Here is a 21,039-nt window from a genome sequence, read left to right as displayed (position 1 = left end):
CTGGGCTGCAAAGCATTGGTTTGTTCAATAAAAATAAATAAAGATGTACAAAGTACTTTTTTCCATACAGAGTTCAGTTTTTCAGTCAGCTTCATGTAAAAGTCTTTAGTTGATTGTTTTTCATGTCTTATAATCGCACACTGAGATCAGGCTCTGCGAGGGCCGTGCCATCTGTTGCAGGAGCTCATACTCTTCCTCATGCTGCAGATAGCTGTTTATGACTCTGATCTTATATTTGGGTTTGTTGTCATGCTGCAGCAGGAATTTGGAACCAATAATAGGACTCCCTGATGAGAATGCAAGACAGATAAAAATGCAAACATCTGTGTATGGTCATTTGATCTGCACGAATCAAATTTAGTTTTACAAGAGAGACGTTTTAAGACACTGACATCAGCTTTTTTAAATCCTAAATAGACAAAGAGTAAAATGACTCTAACAGTCAAGAGTCATGGGGTTTTAGTAACCCCGATTCTGAATTCATACAGCTTTTGTGGTCCCAGCAGCAGCAAGCCAAGTTTCAGTGAAATTTCCTGCCATTTGATTAAAGCTACAACAATAGGATCAATACTTAGTTTCTATCCCTAAAGGTCAGTAGGTAGCACTCTGAATCATATTATATATATTATGTTTTTGTGAAAAAGAAAAAACTGTACCAAAGTACATTTAACCAAAGCATTAACTTTAAAAGAAAGCTGATTAGCATGGCAATAGCAATAATATGGCTGATATCCTGAATTCAAATTGGATAAGCAGTAACCCTACTGATATACATCGATCTTTGTATTTCAATGTCATTTTTTTAAAATGACATTGGACGATTGCTAGCATTAGCTAGCTAACACTGATATTTATGAAGGATGTATTAATAAACATCCATTAATTACACATATTAATTAAGTAGTCAAAGAATCAGCTTAATCGAAGGTCAGTTGTTTAACATTTATGAGAATACGTCATTATGTGCTTATTTTTACAGAAAAAATGTCTACGAACTGCAGTGCCTACTTTGTAACACAGTCAACTCATGCTAAGCTGCACTTATACTTTGACATATTCAACAGATATTATGAGCAGAATAAGTCAGCGAGTTGATACAGTATTAAAGTCTTCCTACACAATCATTAGAAGTTTTAGTTTTCTTCTGCTCATGACTTACAGGACGTAAACTGAAAGAATTGAGGCTAGCCTAGCTTCAGGGCTAACAGCGTATGCGCTAACATTATTTGTGATGGGTTCAGTTTCAAGATGAGGACCAGACAACTCTCATAATCATGTATATTTAAACCTTATTAGTCAGTTTTTTAAGTAGGTACCCTTTCTCTTAATTTAACTCACCGAGCTTGAACAGAAAGAGTTAGAGCTACCACAAGGAATGATGATTAGCTCTTTTATAAAACAGGTATGGAGAGGGGAAGACAGCAGGTGGGGTCTCAGCAGAGGTCTTGGCAGGAGAGGATATTTATGCTCATGGCTCCTCGTGTTGTTAACAGAAAATGCAAATCAAAGTTACTATTACAGTGAGTATGTGTTTAAAGAATCAGGAGATGTACTTCTCTTTTACTTACACAAACTGCTGTCGTACTGTTCAAGCCCTTGAGTGGTTCATCATAAGCCCCGAGAGTCTGAAAGAGTTTGGTTCTCAATATAGACCACAGGCCTGAGTCATGGCCTTTAGGTTACACACAACAAAGTAAAGAAGTTCAGTCAGGAATCTCTTCTTATTTTTATTATTCACGTAATTGTCACATAAAAGCGGTTCATAAAAACGTTTTTAGTACCCGACGAGCAGCTAAAATGGGAGGTTTGCAGATTCGAAAGACTTTTTAAAAACATTTTCAGGCCTGAGTAAACTGCAAGGGTCTTCTAATGGGCAGTCAAAAGACAATACAATGGCTGCAATGTTTATTTCCTCTTCTTCTTCTTTTTTTTCTTCTCAAATTTCAGTGAACCAGAAGAATATTTTGACCTGTTCAAAGAGTTCTAAGGACAGGGCCCAAATACTTAAAGGGATTATGCTAGGACAAGCCGCACTACCCACTCTCTGTTCCTAACTTCCTCCCCAGTGCCATTCGGTCCCTTTGCCTGAAAGACTTCCAGTGTTGCCTCATCTCTTTCAGGACCCTCACGTCCTCGAGCCTGACAGCCATCGCCTAATCAAAGACCTTCTTTTCAGAGGGAATGCTAAGTGCTCCTTAAATGGAATGAAAACAGGACACTTATTACTTGCTATTAAATTATTTTCAGTGATAGTACACTTAACAGAAAACAAAGCTAATGTAAAACATGCCATTAAACCTCAACTGTCACTGGAGACATCCGCTGGTCCAAGTCTGTCTGAGTGGCCAGCAATGGTAGCGACAACCACATCATCGGCCTCGCATGTAGCGCCACTAGCAAATCACTGACTGCATGCCACAGGCTTTGACTTCTTCTGTTTGTTTTTCATCTGTCAGACTGTCATCACGCTTCCTCAGATCAGAAGTGGTGCTTTTTTTCCCCCTGTGGTTGAAATCCTGTCAGAAACCAGCTGTGCTCAGCTGTTCAGACTTCCTGCTCAAAGGACCCAGTGTTCATTTGTTATGTCACAAAGTCGAGTCAGTTTTATTGATATATGTTGTTGTATTTTCTGCGCAGAAATAATTCCACACACAGAATTTCATTGCAAAGATGTTACAGTCGGTCTTGCATAAAGCAGCTCTAGTAACGATATTTAGATATTATGTGCACATGTATTTCAGAAATCAGTGGACAGTTTGATCACAGCGTGTATGTGTGTGTGTTTGCGTGTGCATGAACACACGTGTGTCGAGTCCTTTGAAGCAGACATACACCCCACCACTATCACTGCCGTTCTTGCTCCTCAGATGAAAGCTGATATGTGATCGAGAGTCCGGCCGCTTGTTTCCATTCAGAGCAGTGAAAAGGAAAGACGAGCTAATATTGTAGCACTTGTGATACAATCACACGTCAGCGTTTCTCCTTTTGAATAACACAAGAAAAGATTCCTATAGGGCACGGCTCATTTTGGGAATTATTTTTGGATTTAGCTGCACTCTGGGTTTGAAATCTAAATCTAAAGTTTCTGTAAAAGGTGGAAAAAAGAACAAAAAACCAGAAAGAAACAATAAAGCATGGGGGGATTGAATGAGGAGTAAAATGTGATTGGGGTGAAGGAGGCAGGTGGCTGGCCTGCTGTACACCAACCAAACCCACAAACAGCTGTTCATTTCTCAAAGCACCCTTGTGCCCCCCTCCATGCATCAATTCTCCCTCTCTCTTTCTGTCTCTCCCCCCCCCAATATCTTCCTCTTTCCCGCTCGACCCCCACCCTCTCCCCAAGCCTCCAGTCCACCCAGCCATTCCTGCCTCCCACCTCACTCTGCTGCAGCTAAACACACTTTGATCACGCGCCAGAATCAGGACACAGCTGGCTCACCCGTGCACATCTCACCGTCTGCTTATCATTTGTGGCGATAGTAAAACATGGCAGCGATAACATGTTTAAGTAAATAGTGACATTTGAGGAGAAATTAAGCAAAGTGGGAGACAGACAGAAAACTTCCAGGAGACCCAAAGCAGCGGCAGTCTTTCCTGTATTTACATCCCAAAAACATGCTAATCCAGTCAAGTGCAGGACATAAAAAAGTCAGGCCTCTCCACCACCCCCCGCTCCCCTCCTCTCCACCCTGTGATCCAGGCGGGCAGGTCACTTGCTGGCATGAATTGCGCGGCCTACCAGCAAGAAGACCAAACCAGAGATGAGCTCCAGGGGCACTCCGGCAGCCGCCACCATGAATGACAGGCCGTAGAGGACTGAAACCTCAGCATTCGGACATGTTTCCCCTCTCTCCTGAAGGATGTAGCTCTTTACATCCACCACCTCCATCCACAGGACGTAGAGCAGAAGCGTGAACAGGAACAGGCAGGCTGCGGAGAGAGACAGCATTAGAGAGACAGACACAGAGGCCGTCAGTGCTGTGAGTGGCTGCAGAGGAACGCAGCTCCTCTTCATCTCTACTGTTACCACGGCGGCAGTGTTTACTGCTGTCGTTATAGTGACAACACTGCAGAGTGACATCTGCTGCTCCGCGTGCCGGGTGTGTGTTTATCATGTGACAGGTATGAACAGCTGACAGCAGCAAAGGCTGCAGAATGAATGTGCGTCTGTGCATTCGTCTCTTATTTCACGCTAGTTAGGACTTACACACACACATAGATGCACAGCCAGCAGTCTATATTTTACCAGCAGCTAAGAGGAAGGCCCCGCCCAACTTGTAGAGTTTGTAGCTGATGAAAGGAACACCACAGACCAAGAGGAAGCCTCCAGCCAGAGCTAAGACGAGTCCGAGGATTATCAGCACGGTCCAGAAGCCCCGAAACACTGCAAGAAACACAAGCACAGCAGTGGAATCCCATAAGTGTTCTGCAAAGAAAGGGTGTTTTTGCTCAGGTTTTCAGTTTAATCCCAGCCCCTTGGATTCATTTGCTGACCGGTCCGCAAACAAGATGCTGAAGCCCAGGTTGCTCCTGTCGGCTGGCGAGTCTTGCATTCCTACCCAGGAATTTTGTGTATGTGTGTGAATGGAAGAATAGGAAACACATTGCAAAGTGCTGTGTAGAGCTGCCAAGGTTAAAAGGATGTCATATAAGAACGGATCATTTACATGTAAGAAGCTAAAGTCAGCATCCAGTTACTCTGGCTCTGAGAAAAAGAAAGCAAGAAAACTGCTCTTCCACATCAGTCATTACGTGTTCATTTTGTTTGGTTTCAGTCACAGGAAGGCAACGCTGGTTCTGATCTTTTGCGAGAAGATTGGAAACAACCAGCCATCTGTAGATGTGGTTAAATGCTGTCCTATTTAACACACAAATAGAAGAGTGTTTCCCATCTTCCCATAAAACACTTAGCAAGAAAGCAAAAAAAAGTATTTCCCAAAATAGACTGTTCCTTCAGGCTGGTCCTTTAATAACTTCGATATGGTCCTGATACGTTTAGGCTGTAATATGAGCACTTTTTGACTGAATAATAAATACCAGATTAAGTATTTCTCTGCTAAATCTTTACTGCTGTAGCAAAGATGGGATTTACTACTGATATATATGTGGGGACCTACAGATGAGGCCAAAATTATTAAGCGTTGCTTCTTTTAACGGATCGAAGGAATTTGTTATACAAGTGTCAAGAACAGGAGTGAGGAGTATCCTCAATAAATTCCAAGAAACCCACAGAGTACAGAACACGCCTGGCAGTGGTAGGAAGTGAAAGATTTCAAAGATTCTGGAAAGAAAACTAGTGAGAGATGTTTCTAGAGAGCCCAGAATAACTGCGAAGACACCCATGAATGATTTAGCCAAGTTGGGAATTGTAGTCTCAAATGAGACAATCACTAGAGCCCTGCACAGGAATGATGCGAGATTGGAGACCAGGAAAAACTTCTGCAGAAGACATGCCTTCAAGCCAGACTGCGGTGTGCTAAGGACACCCTAGAGACAGATAATGCACACTAGAAGAGCGAGAACAGGAGATAAAACTAGAGCTCTTTGTCCACAGACACTTTGCTGATGCTTGGAGAAAGTAGTGAGAGTTCTACATCTCAAAGGACAGCGTCCCCACAGTGAAACACGGTGGTGGGAGGATCATGATGGGTGGATGCTTCAGTGGGTCTGGAACTGGGAATCTCATCAAGGTGGAAGGAATCATGAAGTTTATGTGAAGATTTTAAAAGCATTCAAAAACAAACCTGAGTCTGGATCATCTCTTTATCTTTAAACACAACAACAACCCAAAATATGTCGCTCCTGGGGAAGAACTACCTCCAGAACACCAAAGTAAATGTTACTGACTGGCCAGTTCAAAAAATGCAAAGCCCTGACTTGAAAATCACTGTGGGATGAACTGAAAACCAGGGTCCCTGCTGGAAGACCATCAAATCGGGAGAGCATGTGAGACATGTTGAAAACTACAACAAACGACTGCAGGCTGTTATCCAGCAAAAAGAGTAAACGACTGACTGTTAGCATCGAGGAGGTAATTATTTTGAACCTGGTAGTTTTTGTGAAATAATTTTGTTTCTATGTGCAAAGCAAAATTAATGTAAGCATCCAAAATAAAACAAGGATGTTCAGACAAGCTGTGCTAAAAACAAGTTATCGCTCTGTTAAACAGCATTTGGGAAATACCCATATTTTTATTCAAGAGTAAAAAATATTTCTCAATCATGTATCAAAGATTTGTATCAAAGACAATTTTACCTGAAGTTTAGGAGTGAGACTACACCTTAAGCACTCCTCTTCTAAAAACCTGTACCTACTCCAAACACCTGTCTGTTCTCAATTTTAGGTCCCACCCTCCCCGTCTTTCTCTCCATTTCCCAGATAGGCACTTGGTGTATCCGGCATCCTCATATCAATCTTCTCCAAACCGCTGCCTCTCACCCAGCTGGCGTCAAATAATCTATCCACGATTATTTGTACATATTTTGTTGTTCATAAAATGTCTTGCATAGATTTGACCTCACTACTAAACAACAGGAAACAGAAAGACGTGTGTCCATGCAGCATATATTTGAGACTGTGAATTACCTGCTGTGGGGTCATAATTTGGATGAGGGACTTGTCCAACTGCAACCGGTAGCGGGAAGAGGTAACCATGGATGCAAACCTTAGACTCTGGCTGGTTTGCTATAGTTAAAAAAATGAGAAAGGTTTACAAAAATAATCACTCAAAATAATGGGCAAAGGTCTATAACCACAATAAACAGCAGACATATTAAGGCTTACACATAATTCAGTACTGACTTTATTGTTGCCTTTTATTTCCCATCATTGACTAGATTTTCTAAAAGCAGTGTCTGAATGAGTGGCAGAAGCACACTCAGCTATCAGGCCACTTGAATAACAATATGCTCAATGGTTGTTCTGGATTTCTTTTTCAATTCAGTGATGAAACATTAAGTGCAGCAGAAAATAAAAAAGACACAAATGCAAAATGCAGTCGGGGGAAAACAAAAAGCCCCAAAACACCCCATAAACAACATATTTTAGCAATCCTTTACATTTACTGTCACATATGAGCATTTTTCTTTTCTGCACTTGTAGCATGTCAAGGAGACCGCAGTGTTGAGCAAGGGACACGCAACCACATTGGACAACTCCCAACAAAACCTTTGCTCAGCTTAACTAGAGGAAAGTTTCGCCTACGTACTGAAGAGAGTGGCCAGCACTGCGTGCGTCGTGGGCTCCACCTGAAACGCACAGCGCCAGAAAAAGCCCTCGTGGTGCAGCGTGAGGGAAGGAGGGGAGGTACTCGCTTCTTCCACCAACAGCGTCTAAGAAAAAGAAATGGAAGACAGACTGACATCACACAGATAGATGCTCGAATACCTAAAGATGGATGAATCCCATTTTCTGTCAGCGCTGTCAACACGTCTGCGCTCGCGGCTCTGTGTGATTCCCCACTTCACTGGAGCCACGGCATCAAACGTGGTTCTGATTATGGCCTGCTGGTCTGTGAGGTTTTCGAGGGGGAACTTATATTCTCTGCTCGCTTGTCAGAAATATGATTGATGGCGCCGAATAACACAACAACTTTAATCATCCTGTTTTATTGAAAATGAAAGACTTTGTTTCTGTGATGTTACGGAGGAATTCACTGGGGGATTAGCTTTTATAAATATATCCCTTACGTTGCACTCTTTGAACTTTCACACAAGTGCTTCATGGGAGAATAAACTGGAAAATTAAAGGGCCACTCCACTGATTTTACACATAAAGCTCAGCCGGCTCGTCAGTGAGAGTCCTACTCGCCGTGTAAAAACAGTCGTATCAAGGTGCCACAGTTTTGTCAAACCTTACCCCGAACCGCTTTTATTTTACAGCTGGCAGTCGAAGTGATGGACCAAAAATATTAAATCTATGAAATACACTCAAATTTTCAGCAGCATGCTGATAGCAGCAAAAGGTTATCAAGGATGTCAGTGTGTGATGACTGGGTGGTCCACAGCTGTGGTCCAGACTGAAAGATCTCAACATCTGGGTGGATTACTCTGACATACTCTATATAATCCCTGTTTTTGTCTCCTATTCATGAAATAATACCTCGGCTGCTTATTTGCTTAATATCAGCATGTTCATATTTTAACCAGAGCCATCCTCATCTTCACAAAGATGCTACTGTAGTGTGTATGATGGGATGCTGTGTCACAAACTCTGGATGTGAAGTCAGGAAGAATGTAGGTGTGTAATGAGCAGGGAGGGTTTGATGAAAGGTGCATTTGGAGGTATTGTGGTAAGATCATAAAGGCCACTAAATACAAACTACAAGTCCACGTGTCTCTTCTAACTCCTCTCCTGCACACTTTACAGAAGTGCAGTCACCTACAACAGGAAGGCCAAACATAAGGTCCGGGGGCCAGAATCAACCCGGCAACAGCTCCAATCAGGCCCACTGATTTTGAACCTTTAACTGTATTTTCATACGTTTTACAGCTTTTCTGATGAAAACCTCCAACAACTCGTAAAGTACCAGTGAGGACAGTGCAGGGAATGAGCAAGCTGAACTTTTTCTGTACTTTTGCGAATTTATCATGTGGAAAGACTGAGGCATGCTGTTTAAACTGCACTTCTTGTTCTTATATTGAGACATCTCATGGATTTAATGTTTGGATCAAAGTCTTTACACTGACAGAAAGGGGAGTTTTACTGGTCCAGTCTATTTAAGATCAAACTGGGCTGTACTAACCACTATGTAAAATGAGTTTAGACATCCCTGGCCTCCCACACGTTTGGGCAGAGTGTAATCGGCCAAAAAAAAAAAAATGCAGTGGTTTCCAAATCAGGAAGACTTCTGATAATGATTGTCAGTCAGCAACTTTTACTGGATTCACAAATGCAAGACCTTTGCTATGCCATTAAAGAGACAAAAACATATTTTTTAAAAACACTCCAGTTGAACTTATCTAAGAGGCAAAGTGGAAAACTGTAGCCTGACTGCTTTCTCTTGCAGGCCAAAGAGGTTAAGAGTCCTCTGCCCTGACACAGTTAAAAGTCAGTACCTGTGTTGGTATGGAAGTAGATTAATAATGGATTGTATTTATATAGCACTTTTCAAGGCACCCAAAGCGCTTTACAATTCCACTATTCATTCACTCTCACACACTGGTTGTAGCCACAGCTGCCCTGGGGTAGACTGACAGAAGCGAGGCTGCCATATTGTGCCATTGGCCCCTCTGGCCAACACCAGTACGGTAAAGTGTCTTGCCCAAGGACACAATGAGCAGGACAGAGAGCCTGGGGATTGAACCGGCAACCTTCCAGTTACAGATGCGCTTCCCAACCCCCTAAGCCGTTAGTCAGCATTACTCAGGTAACCAGTAATGCTGACCAGTGGATTCAGGTTCTGGAGCAACATATGCTGCATTGCAGTGTCTTGTTTCAGGGAAGGTCTTGCTTATTTCAACAAGATATCAGCAAACAACGTTCTGCATGTATTCCAGTATGGGTGGAGCTGTTGCCCAGTCAAAACATTTGGAGCAAGATAGGTTCAAACTGCTGGGCAGCTGGAATCCTTACAAGAAAGAATAACGCTACTGCCACGTTTCAAGAATTCGATATTGCAGCAAAGCATCTGACCCAGCCGGTAGCATCAAATTCTAAACTTATATTTTTTTCTTTTAAAAACAAAATCCCTCTGCTTCAACATTTGCTGTTTTCCTTGTTCTAGTTTTAATTAAAACTCATATGTTCTGTGATTATAAATGTGTTTTGCACAGCCTCCCAGCTTCTTTGGAAACAAGGTTGTAAATTGCTTCAGGACATCTTTAAATATCTTATAGTGGCATAGCTCGCACAGCAGCGAGTCCACAGCACCTGATCGGGTTTCCCCGTTTATTCTTTTTGTGGTTTTCACGTGTGACCAGTTAAAAATAATATTTTCGGTTGCTGTTATTGAATCGATGTGTTTTGATGGAAGTGATCAGTGATTGCTTACAGTATGTTAGGAATCGCACTTCTATCTGTCCTACCTCAGTCCTGTTGGCATCTTTGTCCCCCATCGGTGTCGTTTGTGTTTGCCATCTATATGGTCCGCAGTTGTCGCTTGCGACCAGCCAGTAGTCAGTACCAAATGCCAGGAAGAAACACAGAGTCCCTATTACCCCAAAAATCCCCCCAGACAGAGCTGCAGCTCCCACCCTCATAACTCCGGCCTTTACCCCGCTTTAAAGTATGATTCCTCTTAGCTTTTAGTCTTCAGGTCAGTGACTCCTTACTTGTGTCCACTCTGAAGGCTGTCTGCCCAGTCCCAATCCTAAAGAACATGGCCAGCCTCTCTCAGCCACTCCCTGGCATGCTGGGAGCTGTGAGGGAAAAAATGCTACAGTAACCGAGCAGGTCAAACAGAGGGAGGTGGGGGGACAGGAGTTATTTTAGGACGCAGTAAGCCTGTCCTCGTCAGATTACCAGTGTATGTATTTTGCTGTGCATTTGTAAAGGAAACAAGGAGAGGAAAGATTGGCGTGAGGACGTTGTGGGCAGCAGGTATCAGCATTTATGACTGCGAGGTATTTGTAATGTTTGTGTTACTCTGGGAATGGTGCTTTGAAAATGAATTAGGCTGGAGATGCAAGAGTTGTTCAAGAGGTGAAACATAGAGCTGAGAAAAGCTTTATTGTAGCCGGCAAATAAATAAATAAAACCATTAAATTCATTTTATGAGGAATTTACTTGGGATGCGTCCATGAAATTGCTGAAGACTTCTACTAGTTCTGCTTTGCACCTCACAACTCTGTGCTTAAAGGAATACAAGGTACTTATCACTTCAAATGATGGAACACGCTGAGTTCTTTGCTTTCATATGTTTTTCTCCCTCCCTCCCCGTGTCTCACAGTCTGCATTCATTGCTGCTTCTCATTCTCCAAAACAAAGCTGAGGTGTTTCCTGGCGGCTCTCTCCATGGTTTCCTGATGTTTTGGAGAGACTAGGTCTTCTCTAGCAGCTTTTGGATCCATTGATCTAGTCTGAGCCGGGCCAGCTGAGTCTGAGGAGTCCAAGAGAGTGGATCGTGGGCTAATGGAGCACACTGCCAAGAGGGAAGAGGGTGAAGTGAGCTCAAGAGTCACAAAATCAAAAAAGCTTCTGGTCAAAGATCAGGAGGGAGAGAAATACTAATAAGCTGTTTTGTTTTTGTTTTTTTTTCTTTTCTTTAAGTTAGAGCAGAAAGTTTGAGAGACAGCAAACACACAGTTAAAAAACTGCATGAATTAAAACACAATTTTGCAGAAGTAGACAGGATGACTGAGTTTTAATCTTACGTACTAACTAGCAAGAAAAGCAAAAAGCCTTTAAAAGTAAAGCTTTCCATTTGTTCAACATAAGTTTGATAAACAGACATTTGAAAAAGAAAGTGGTTGTCGGACTCTATGCGATCACATAAAAAAACAAAGTGCACCCTTATTGGTTCCATATGAGGGGAAAGTAGCAGCCTTAATTCATAATTTTGGTCATGTAGCCTGGAAAGTAGCAGCCTGGAGAAACTGCAAAAACCAAAGAGCTGCATGTCCGACTCCACAGGCCTCAGTTAGCATGTTAAATGTTAAACTTCATGACAGAATGGTTGGCGAGATAAGTTATGGCTTGTTTTAGAGTGCCAGGAGAAAAAACGACCATGGCAGCATGGTTTAGTTTTGAAAAGCTGCATCTGAACAAACAACTTCTGAAACAATGTCATTTGGACAGACCAACAAGACCAAATTTGAGCTGTCTCACCATCATGCACAGTTACGTTTGGAAAAATTAAACACAGCATATGAGCTGTCAGGCACAGTGGTGGAGGGGTGGTGATTTGGGCTTGTCTTGGGGCTGCGGGACCCGTGCACCTTGCAGTTATTGAGTTTAACTCAGTGCACCAAAGTCATCTAGAGTCAAATATAATGCTATCTGAGAGCTAAAGTTTGGCTGAGAGTAGGTTATTTGGCATGGTAATGATCCCAAACATCGAGGTGTTACCATGGCTGAGCCAAAGTCCAGACATCAGCTTCATTAAAAACTGTGGTGGGACATTCAGAGAACCTGCAAAACCGCAATGAACTGAAGCAATGATGTAAAGAAGAGCAGGAAAAATGTATTGACAATGATGTGAGAGACTGATAAGGTCATACAGAGAATTAATGATTCAAGTTATTGTTACGTAAGTTGGTCCTACAAGCTGCTGAATCATGCAGAGGACTTGGCTGTTTTTTTATAGGACTGCATAGAGTCCTGTCAAGACTTTCTGTTTCACATGGCTGTGCATCTGGCTGCGTCTTTACCTGTGTGAGATCTGCTAAGTCCAGTTCTCACTCTCTGTGGCTCACTTAGCCCACCATCCTCCCCCTGCAAAAGTAGAAATACACAGTACAGCACCATGGAGGATGTTCTCTACTCTGATACCGACACTCCATCATTCACGTAGAGTTTAAACAGATTCCTAAACTTGGATGCAGTATTTCAACATGAATCCACCAAGCCACAGGTGTCGAACTCCAGGCCTCGAGGGCGATGTGTCCTTGATCCAACACAGCTCATTCAAATGGCTAAAGTACCTCCTCAATAAGTCTTGAAGTTTTCCAGAAACCTGGTAAGGAGCTAATCATTTGATTCAGGTGTGTTGACCCAGGGTGAGATCTAAAACCTGCAGGACACCGGCCCTTGAGGCCTGGAGTTCGACACCCCTGCAACCCTGTGAACTTACTCTCCTAACCATTCAGTCTTTTTAATTCTGTTCAATAAAACCTGAATATGAGGAAATGCAGGTAGTTTGCATGCACCTGAAAGTGTGTGATTGTGTTGTATGAGTATCTTTCTCCCAGACTTTGGTGTCTGTAAAGGGGCTTCCTTGTTCTGTCCACCAATGTGTCCTGGTGCAGGGTGTGTCTGCTGTAGGCTGGTGTCTGCTGGAGTGAGGACACATGCATGAGCCCAGAAGTGTGGAGCTGAATTATACACATTGTGAAATTTCTAAGTTATAGTAGCTGGAAATAGGAAATAGCTAACAGTGGCATAGAAACTTTACCTTGTTATTGAAGTTTTGGAGGTTTCTTGAGAGGATGCGCCTGATGCTTTCCATCTCCTCCGGTAGCAGAGGTCGCCCTTGGGAGCGAGGATCCACTCTAGGTTTTTAGAAAACCCTGATTATGGTCACAAACCTTTCTTCCGTTATTCTGGGAACTTTAAGGACAAACACTGACACAGTCCAAAAACCATTTTCTTACATCGGCGGGGCCTCCTCCTCGACTCCCCTCTGCTCCCGTCTCTCCAGCTCCTGGTAAACTCTGAGGATGCTGGAACTAGCCTGGCGGTCGTTACGGATGAGGAAACGGCGAAGGTACTTCTTGTTGAACTGCTCAAACCTCACACACACACACACAAGCACACAGATGGCAATACTGTGACTTGTAGAAAATGTGCATAGTGTTTGCTGCCACCTGCTGGTCATTTCATATTTTATCTTTTTATATGCACAACAAACGCTTTATGATAAAACACAAGCAGAAGGCAAAGTAACAGTTAAACACGGAAAACTAACTTGTCTTTCCAGTAGTGCTGCCCCCAGTAGCCAACCACGTCCTCTATACCTGCCACCAGGTGATCTATGAGCTAACAACAAACAGGATTATTTGCAGATAACTTGCAAAAAATGATATCCTTTGGAAGTATTGAAAGAAATGATGAAACAGGCTGCCCTCTGTGCACCATCCACTTCAGTGCATCCTTCAAACATTGTATGCTTTGCATAGGAAAAAACCGAGCTCACCTTGTTTCCTTTTGGTTAGTAAGCCTTGCTCTTCTGAGATCATAATCCTTGACAGTCTTTGCTAATTTACTGATATCTAAAAATCAGTAGTGTCCAGAGTTATCTACAGCCCTATCACAAATCCACACTTAGCTGTGATTCCTGTGATCTCTCACCCTGCTGTGGATCTCCTCACTGAGAGTAGGCAGAGCTCTCTTCTTCCTCTTCACATACAATAGCTCCACCAGAGGCTTGATGGTCATCCCCTGCAAACCAGACTCAGAAAATAAAATCCACCTTCAAACTATGACAAACTGTTTTCCTTACAATTCACCAACATGTTTGCCCCACCTGTACAAAGACAGTAAAGAGAATGACCACGATGGTAGTGGTGATGAAGAGTCGTTTCTTTGGGAAGTCATCAATCAGGAAGACCAGGGAAAAACAGATTGCCCCTCTCAGGCCACCGTAGGCGATGATGAACTGGTCTCGGAAGGTCACGGCGTTCCTCCGGAGCTTGTTCACAAACGCGGTCAGCAAAAGCACGCCTTTTAAGAAGTGAGAAAGAGTTTAGATATCCACTTTGCTGATCTTGTGATATAACTTGTTTTAAAGTGCGGGGAAGACTTATACCCGTGGCCCTCCAGATGAGACAGAGCAGCAGTGTAGAAGTCACAAACGGCCAGCTCCACATGTGGATGTCCTGTATGGTGGACACTCCCAGGAAGATGAAGATTAAGGTCTCGCTCACGCTACTCCACATCTTCAGAAAGTACTGGATGCTGGTGTTGCTGCGCTCCGACACATTTGCTTCCACGTACTGTTTCATTGTAGCAGCACAGGTCACTATGCTGCAGGGCAGGGAAAGGGGAAGCAAAGTTAACTAATGTTTATACTAATGTGTACAATTTGTGGTCTTTGGGATTCAGATGATTCTGAGCAGCACTCACGCCATGATCCCAGAGAGGTGAAGCATCTCTGAGGTAAGGTAAGACAAATAGGAATAGAGGAAGACAAAGAGCGGGGCGATGACTTGGGCCCTGGAGGTAAAACGTGAGGTGAGGGCTGCCAGCAGGCCGAAGAAGAGACCTACACACAAGCCCCCGATTCCGACCACCACCACCCTGCAGCCCCCCAGCAAAACATCCAGCCCTGACACTGATGGCAGACGGAGGAAGGACTCAAAAAGCTTGTAGAGCACCTGAGAGGAAGAAACGTCTATGAGTATCAAGTGTTTCATTTAGGTACCTGAAACACGCACCGCTTCTCTCCTCACCACAGTGACGGCGTCATTGAGCAGTGACTCTCCGAACACCAGGATATGCAGCTGTTCGTTAACTTGCATCTCTTGGAAAACAGAAAGCACCGCCACTGGGTCTACAGCAGCGATCAGGGAGCCAAACAGCAGGCAGTGGAGCAGAGAGACATCTCCTAGTGAGCTCTGAGCCAGCAGGCAAACACCGTACAGAGACAGGCCGATGCCCAGGACGTTCCACAAGGTCCCCAGCACTGCATACCTGCACATGCACAAGAAACCAGCTTTAAGACACCTGCTCCAGGTACCTTTAACAAATGCTCGATGAATATCTGATTTTAGCCACTCAGGTCCACAAAAATAAGCTCAAAATATGACAAATGTGGTAACATTTGCAGTGCGTCATGTTTATTTTGAATATTCAATGTGATTCCTAAGTTCATGGTCAGTTCTTAGTAATCTTAGAGTTCTTCCTCCCTCAGTGTCTCGTCTTCTTCTGTGTTCATTCAGCCTTGTCTTCACGTTGTCTTCATGTCTTGTCTCTGTGTTTTGTGTTCCCCTGTCGGTCATGTCCCCATGTCTGTTTCTGTCCGGTCCCAGTGTCAGCCAGTGTGTGTTAGTCTTCTTCTCTGTTTTTATTGTACTTCCTGTTTTATTTTGACAGTCTCTCATCCTTGTACAGTATGTTCAGTTTTACTTCCCCTGTCCTATTAGTCTGTATCGGTTCCAGCTGTGTTTACAATTGTTGCCCATCCTCTCGTTAGTTTCTAGTTTATCTTTAATTAGTTTCTATTTGTTATTGTTTTTGTATTTTATTTCAAGCACTGTGTTACAGCACATGAAACTGCCTCCTTTAGTTCACTCCCTTTGTTTCATCTGTCTGCCACACAGCCATACATGACACAGAGGGGTGAAATGATTATTAGGTCTCCTGCTGAATTTGTAAGTTCACTCACTTACAAAGAATTGAAGAGTCTCTATTTTTGTTGCAGATAAATACAACAAAATAAAACCAGTACCGGTACCCAAAAAAAAGAAGATCTATCCATAACCACGGGAAAAGAACCAGGGAAACCAAGTTAACAATAAAAACGATTAAAAAAAATAACAATAACAACCAATAAAAACCCTGAAAACCATAAATTTCACACCCAAGCTTCAACTCTTGCAGCCCGGTACCAAACGGCTCATGGACCGATACAGGTCCATGCCCCGGGGGTTGGGGACCGCGGCTTTAACCCATTCCAGTCAAACAATCCTGTGACTCTGTGGGAGGCAGAAATCTGGCTGGGCTGTAGGAAACCAAATACTCATTTCACTCAGTGACATGCAGGGATGTTTATATCTTGGTTCTCTCCATTAGAATAAAACCGTCATAAAAATTTGAGACTGTCCAATTCTTGGTACACGATCAAAATGATGAATTAAGCAGGAGATCAAATAATTATCATTTGGATGTTTCAAATTTCAACCCTGAGCCTGAACCATGAAATAATTGCCACAAATTCAATTGTTTTTGAAAGTAGAGCATTCATTAAATCATTTGAAGAAATTTAAACAATAAATAAATAAAATATAGATTTCTGTTTGTGAATTTCAATTTGTATCATATTTGGTGCATCATGACTTTTTTTTTTTTTTGCAATTTATTCTTTTGAATTTTTATTTTATATTGTGTAATTTACACTGATGATTCAGACGTAGAGGTAGAAGAAGGCTTTAAAGGGTAAAACCAAAATAAAGAGTCTAATTCTGACTTTTAAATCAAACTCTTTCTACTCATATTTTATGTGGAAATGGTGTACTTTCATTCTGTTCAACGCAATCTACATACGAATGCCTCCACACACACGCACACACACAAAAATCAAACATTTTAAAGCTACCAACCAGAGGATTGTACCAAGGTTTTCAAAGAACAGCCTGCCTGGCAGGAAGTATCCCGCATCTAACACGATGGGTGGCAGCAGAAAGAGGAAGAAAGCATCGGCGCTGAGAGTCGGTGGAGCAGAGTGGCGCACCCCATAGATCACACCTCCAACCAGGAGGCCCACCATGATGAGGACGCAGCTTTCGGGGACAACTGCAGGGACTCGACCTGACCAGTGGAAACCTGAGGGAATGAGAAACGGAGAGGGAGTAAAAGGAAATCAGCAGGATCCGAACTTTGTGGAGTTCTGACTAAATTGCTCTGTAGCTATACCGAGGGAGGACTACTACCATTGTACTCAGATAAACTCTTTCATTGATAGAACAGATTGTTAACTTGAGGTTTGGTGTGAGTTTTAAAAAATCCTGGAAATAACTAGAAATGTAGAAAAATAATAGATATTATATACATTATATTATATATGAAATAAGTTTAATGAACTAAATTAAATGTTAAATGGAGGTAACCTAAGTTATTAACATCCAGCTATCTGACACAAAGCTGGCTTCTCGTGGATGAGTGTGAGCACAACTGAGGCTTACCCAGCTTGGCCAGTGAGGCCAGCATGATCCACAGCACGATCTCAAAGGGAGCCTGTACGTGGTGATAGTCCATGCTGAACACCCTCAGAGCCATGGGTAGATCCACAGACAGGCTGCCATCGCTACTGTTGGTGCCCAGCGAGGGGGGCAGATTGTGCGGCAGAGGGCTCCCATCGGGAGAGGTCACGGCCAGACAGCCCAGCAGACTGGCAGAGAGCAGCAGAGAGAGAGTCCACAGAGCAGTCATCCTGCAGCCATGCTGGGACAACAGCAGAGAGAGGCAGAGAATAGGAGTGGGACTATGGAGATGGGGGGTGGGGGCGAGACACACAAAACAACCTGACTGGGACTCATGCAGCCACTAATGTGCACAGGAATCCCTGAGCTAGCAATGATACCAGCAGCACAGAGCTCAAGGGGTGTGTCACACACACAGACGGTCTCATCAGCAACTCAAAGAACATTACATCCATTTCCTGAAAATGAACCCTAACTGGAAGCCAAAACAAAACCCAAAATATGATTATTTCCATTACAGGGAATTGCTTTAAGTCCACAATATGTGCCTGTGTACACACATTTGTGTCCCCACGGCATAAGTAATGCAAGTACACATGCACAAGATTCAGCCAGGGTATTAGCACTGATGGTTTGTTGTGCACAAAGCTTAGATAGATTGCAATAATTGTTAATATATTTTGTTTACCTAGCAGAGAAAGGGCTTCTCCAATAATGGACTCATTTTCAGTGTTTGTTCTCATGCTGTGGTAGCAGTGCTTCATTTGGTGGAATTTGTGTTCTGCTGTGGCTTATTTGATTTGCAATCTTTCATTTCAAACAAGCAACTTATTGTTGATGCGGCATGTTGTGATTATTGAAATAGTTTGAATTACAGTTACAAATATGTTGCCTAGTGGTGAGAAAAAGGCTTTAATTATCAGCCAAGACAGTATCTCTTCCTCCCACTGGCTTCTTATTAAATTCGGTTTATCGTCTTTACATATTTTATGCCAATATGCGTGCAGTCCGTCAGTTCCACTGCAAACACAAGGATCTGTGTCAGAATAAGCCTTCCACTGTATAAGTGCACAAAAATAATTGGTTCAGTGAGTTTAGTTGTACGGGTCATTTACACAGAAAACAAACAAAAAGTTAAAAATATGTTGCTTGTGTGACTTGTTCCCTTTTCCAAAATGTTAGGCAGATGGCATGTGATTTTTTTTTTTTCTGTTGCTTTAAAATCTGTTTGTGCTTCTGGAAAGTTGTTAGTTGTTCTTCTCCAGTCCAAGAGAACATTTAAAAGCTAAGAGTTGTTTTGGTTTTTTTACACACCCTCACTACCTCAGTGATTTTGCCCTTCGTCCCTTCTTCCCTACAAGTGAACTCACTGAGGATCAGACCTCTCCACCTCTGATTAACACATAATGCCTGACTGCAACTTCTGGCCATGTTAGAAAACAGCTGGAGAAACTAAGAAGCAGCAAGTCCGTCTGTGACTCTAAGTCATATTTACAACCCGAGTCTGAAGCAGGAGAAGATACCATTGAAATGATAAAAACATCCTGTTTGATTCCTCTACTGGAGAAGTTGACAAAGTCCAAACTTACTGACTATCAACCTGGCAGACTTCAAATCGCGTGTGAGGAAGGTGATGGGAAGACATGTCAGTCCACGTCAGACCAGAGATGAAACATCTTGACCCTCTGCAGTTTACACACAGTCCATCATCTACATGCTGCACAGCGTTTAATCATTTTACACGATTCAGCCACTGATACAGACAGAGGAGGTAATATCAGTAAACACACCCTCCATCGCATGGATTGCTGACAGACAGGCGTTGCTCCGCCCAATCTCACATCCGTGGACTGTGCAGTTATTCCTGTTCCCCTTGTTCACCTTAGAATTTCAGTACAACTCCAACTCACGCCACCCTCAGAAATATTCTTTGATCCTCGAGTGGTTGGATGTAAGTAATATATAATCAACTAACTTGCCATTAATGTATAAAAATGAATGTAAATTCTATAATACATGATTGGGAATATCAGCACAAACAAACATTATAAATTCGGATCTTTCTAACAAAGTTTACTTTTTTTTCCCTAAATCCCTTTTCATTCATCTTTTACTTTAACAGTAGTAACTTAAATACCAAGTTACTTGTTCACAAGAACATTTAATGACACAGAGTCACTGTTCATCACACCTTACACATACACCTGTGCTATAAGTAGAGATGCCCTCTCATCTGAGTGTTTTCACTATGTAGTTTTGTATTGCAAATTCATAAGAATAAAGCTACTAATTCTTAATTAATTTAATCACTTCATTAATTTTATTTGCTTAGAACTCAATTTAATTATAGGACATGAAAAGCCATGAATGTTGTGTAATGTAGGTGTACAAACCTATAAACGGTGGAAACTGTCTTGTGTATCAGACTTGACTGAGAGCCTCCTGCCTGCTGTCCGTCCTGTTTCAGGTCAGACAACTGCTCTGAACTGACTTGAATCTAAATTTCTAATGTTGCCTGTGTGCGAGCCTAAATCAGGTATGCCATTTTAATTCAGTTATTAAGTTGCAGATAATTTAGTTTTATGTTTTAAAAAAAATCTATTTTCAGTCATGGGTTTTCATATCACTTGATTTTGCTAAAGCATGAATTAATGTCCTGTAATCCCTGTAAACAGCATGCATCATGGATACCAGTACACCACATCCTTTTGATGATGCCGGAACCTGTTAAAGTTGAATAGCTTCCACTTTCTACCACAAGACCTTATATAACTCCTGCTTGCTTCTGCCTTTACTGAGGTCTAATCAACCAGCTGAAAACACTTGTGTAATTACACTGGATAGGGCCCCTAATAAGGTATAATGTTATCAATGTGAAGTGGGGAAGTGATTCAAAACATGAGGTAGCCTACACTGCTCAGGGATACCTCTGTAGTAGTTGGTATGTGGCAATATTAGCTTTGCTAATCAGAAAAATTAAAAAATATTTTAGTAAATAAATTGTGTGATCCTGAACAGGCGTGCGTTATGAATAAGGACTTCAAATAGACAAAGAGAGGGCAAAAATGATTAGAATAGCATGAATACTGGGCCAGAGTGAATAATAAATACTTGAAATAGCTAGCTAAACGTATAGCTAAAAACAGCTGAAACTGTTAGCTAACGGGCTGGATTAACATATTGTGAAACACTAAACTGACGTTAAATAGCATAGCAGAAAAAAGTAGTGGTAGAATTGTTTCATAGTTAGCTAAAAAATAATGATGATAATAACAAGTTAGCTACAAGAATATCCAAAACATTTAACCATCATAGCATTACCTTTAGCTACGCTTAGCTAAATGTAATGCTAAGCATAATCTGAAAGTCATTGAGAAGTGGTTTAAATAAAAATGAATTCATGATGAAGTAAAACTCTTAAAAATGAATTGATGAAAATGATTATAAATCTGCTGGTAATGGACAGATAGTAAAATACAAAGACTGTAGCTCAGAGCAAACTGACCAAAAAACCCACGGACTG

General features: G+C 42.2%; 1 protein-coding gene across 2 annotated transcripts; it reads right to left on the bottom strand.

Annotated features, from left to right (window-relative positions):
• Positions 1-7,207: 7,207 nt before the first annotated feature.
• On the bottom strand, positions 7,208-19,496 carry LOC102292217 (sodium/hydrogen exchanger 2). 2 transcript variants are annotated; one of them, XM_042218452.1, is made up of 14 exons: positions 17,499-19,496; positions 16,917-17,139; positions 15,048-15,288; positions 14,722-14,972; positions 14,405-14,622; positions 14,123-14,319; positions 13,948-14,037; positions 13,565-13,635; positions 13,251-13,388; positions 13,052-13,148; positions 12,807-12,932; positions 12,309-12,372; positions 10,026-11,080; positions 7,208-7,331 (listed from the first exon to the last, which is right to left on the bottom strand). In XM_042218452.1, the coding sequence occupies exons 1-13, from the start codon at positions 17,743-17,745 to the stop codon at positions 10,896-10,898; spliced, it is 2,148 nt and encodes a 715-aa protein (XP_042074386.1). In that variant the 5' UTR covers positions 17,746-19,496; the 3' UTR covers positions 7,208-7,331; positions 10,026-10,895. The 2 variants fall into 2 exon arrangements, with proteins under 2 accessions (XP_042074386.1, XP_042074387.1); XM_042218453.1 differs by having other exon boundaries at positions 12,807-12,929.
• Between the last annotated feature and the right edge of the window lie 1,543 nt (positions 19,497-21,039).

The sequence above is a fragment of the Haplochromis burtoni genome, unplaced genomic scaffold (assembly GCF_018398535.1).
Source record: "Haplochromis burtoni strain Fernald_Lab_line unplaced genomic scaffold, NCSU_Asbu1 Contig_19, whole genome shotgun sequence".
Taxonomy (NCBI): domain Eukaryota; kingdom Metazoa; phylum Chordata; class Actinopteri; order Cichliformes; family Cichlidae; genus Haplochromis; species Haplochromis burtoni.
Note: the sequence above shows the minus strand (reverse complement) of the source record. Positions and strands in the feature narration are given on the sequence as shown.

Bases quoted from the DNA above. Each gene is read 5' to 3' on its own strand.
- LOC102292217 (XM_042218452.1), bottom strand. From the start codon at position 17,745: ATGACTGCTCTGTGGACTCTCTCTCTGCTGCTCTCTGCCAGTCTGCTG. The intron at 15,289-16,916 runs GTTGGTAGCTTT...GTGCATGTGCAG, and splicing joins AACCTTGGTACAATCCTCTG to GTATGCAGTGCTGGGGACCT. The intron at 13,389-13,564 runs GTTAGTTTTCCG...TGTGTGTGTGAG, and splicing joins CAGCACTACTGGAAAGACAA to GTTTGAGCAGTTCAACAAGA.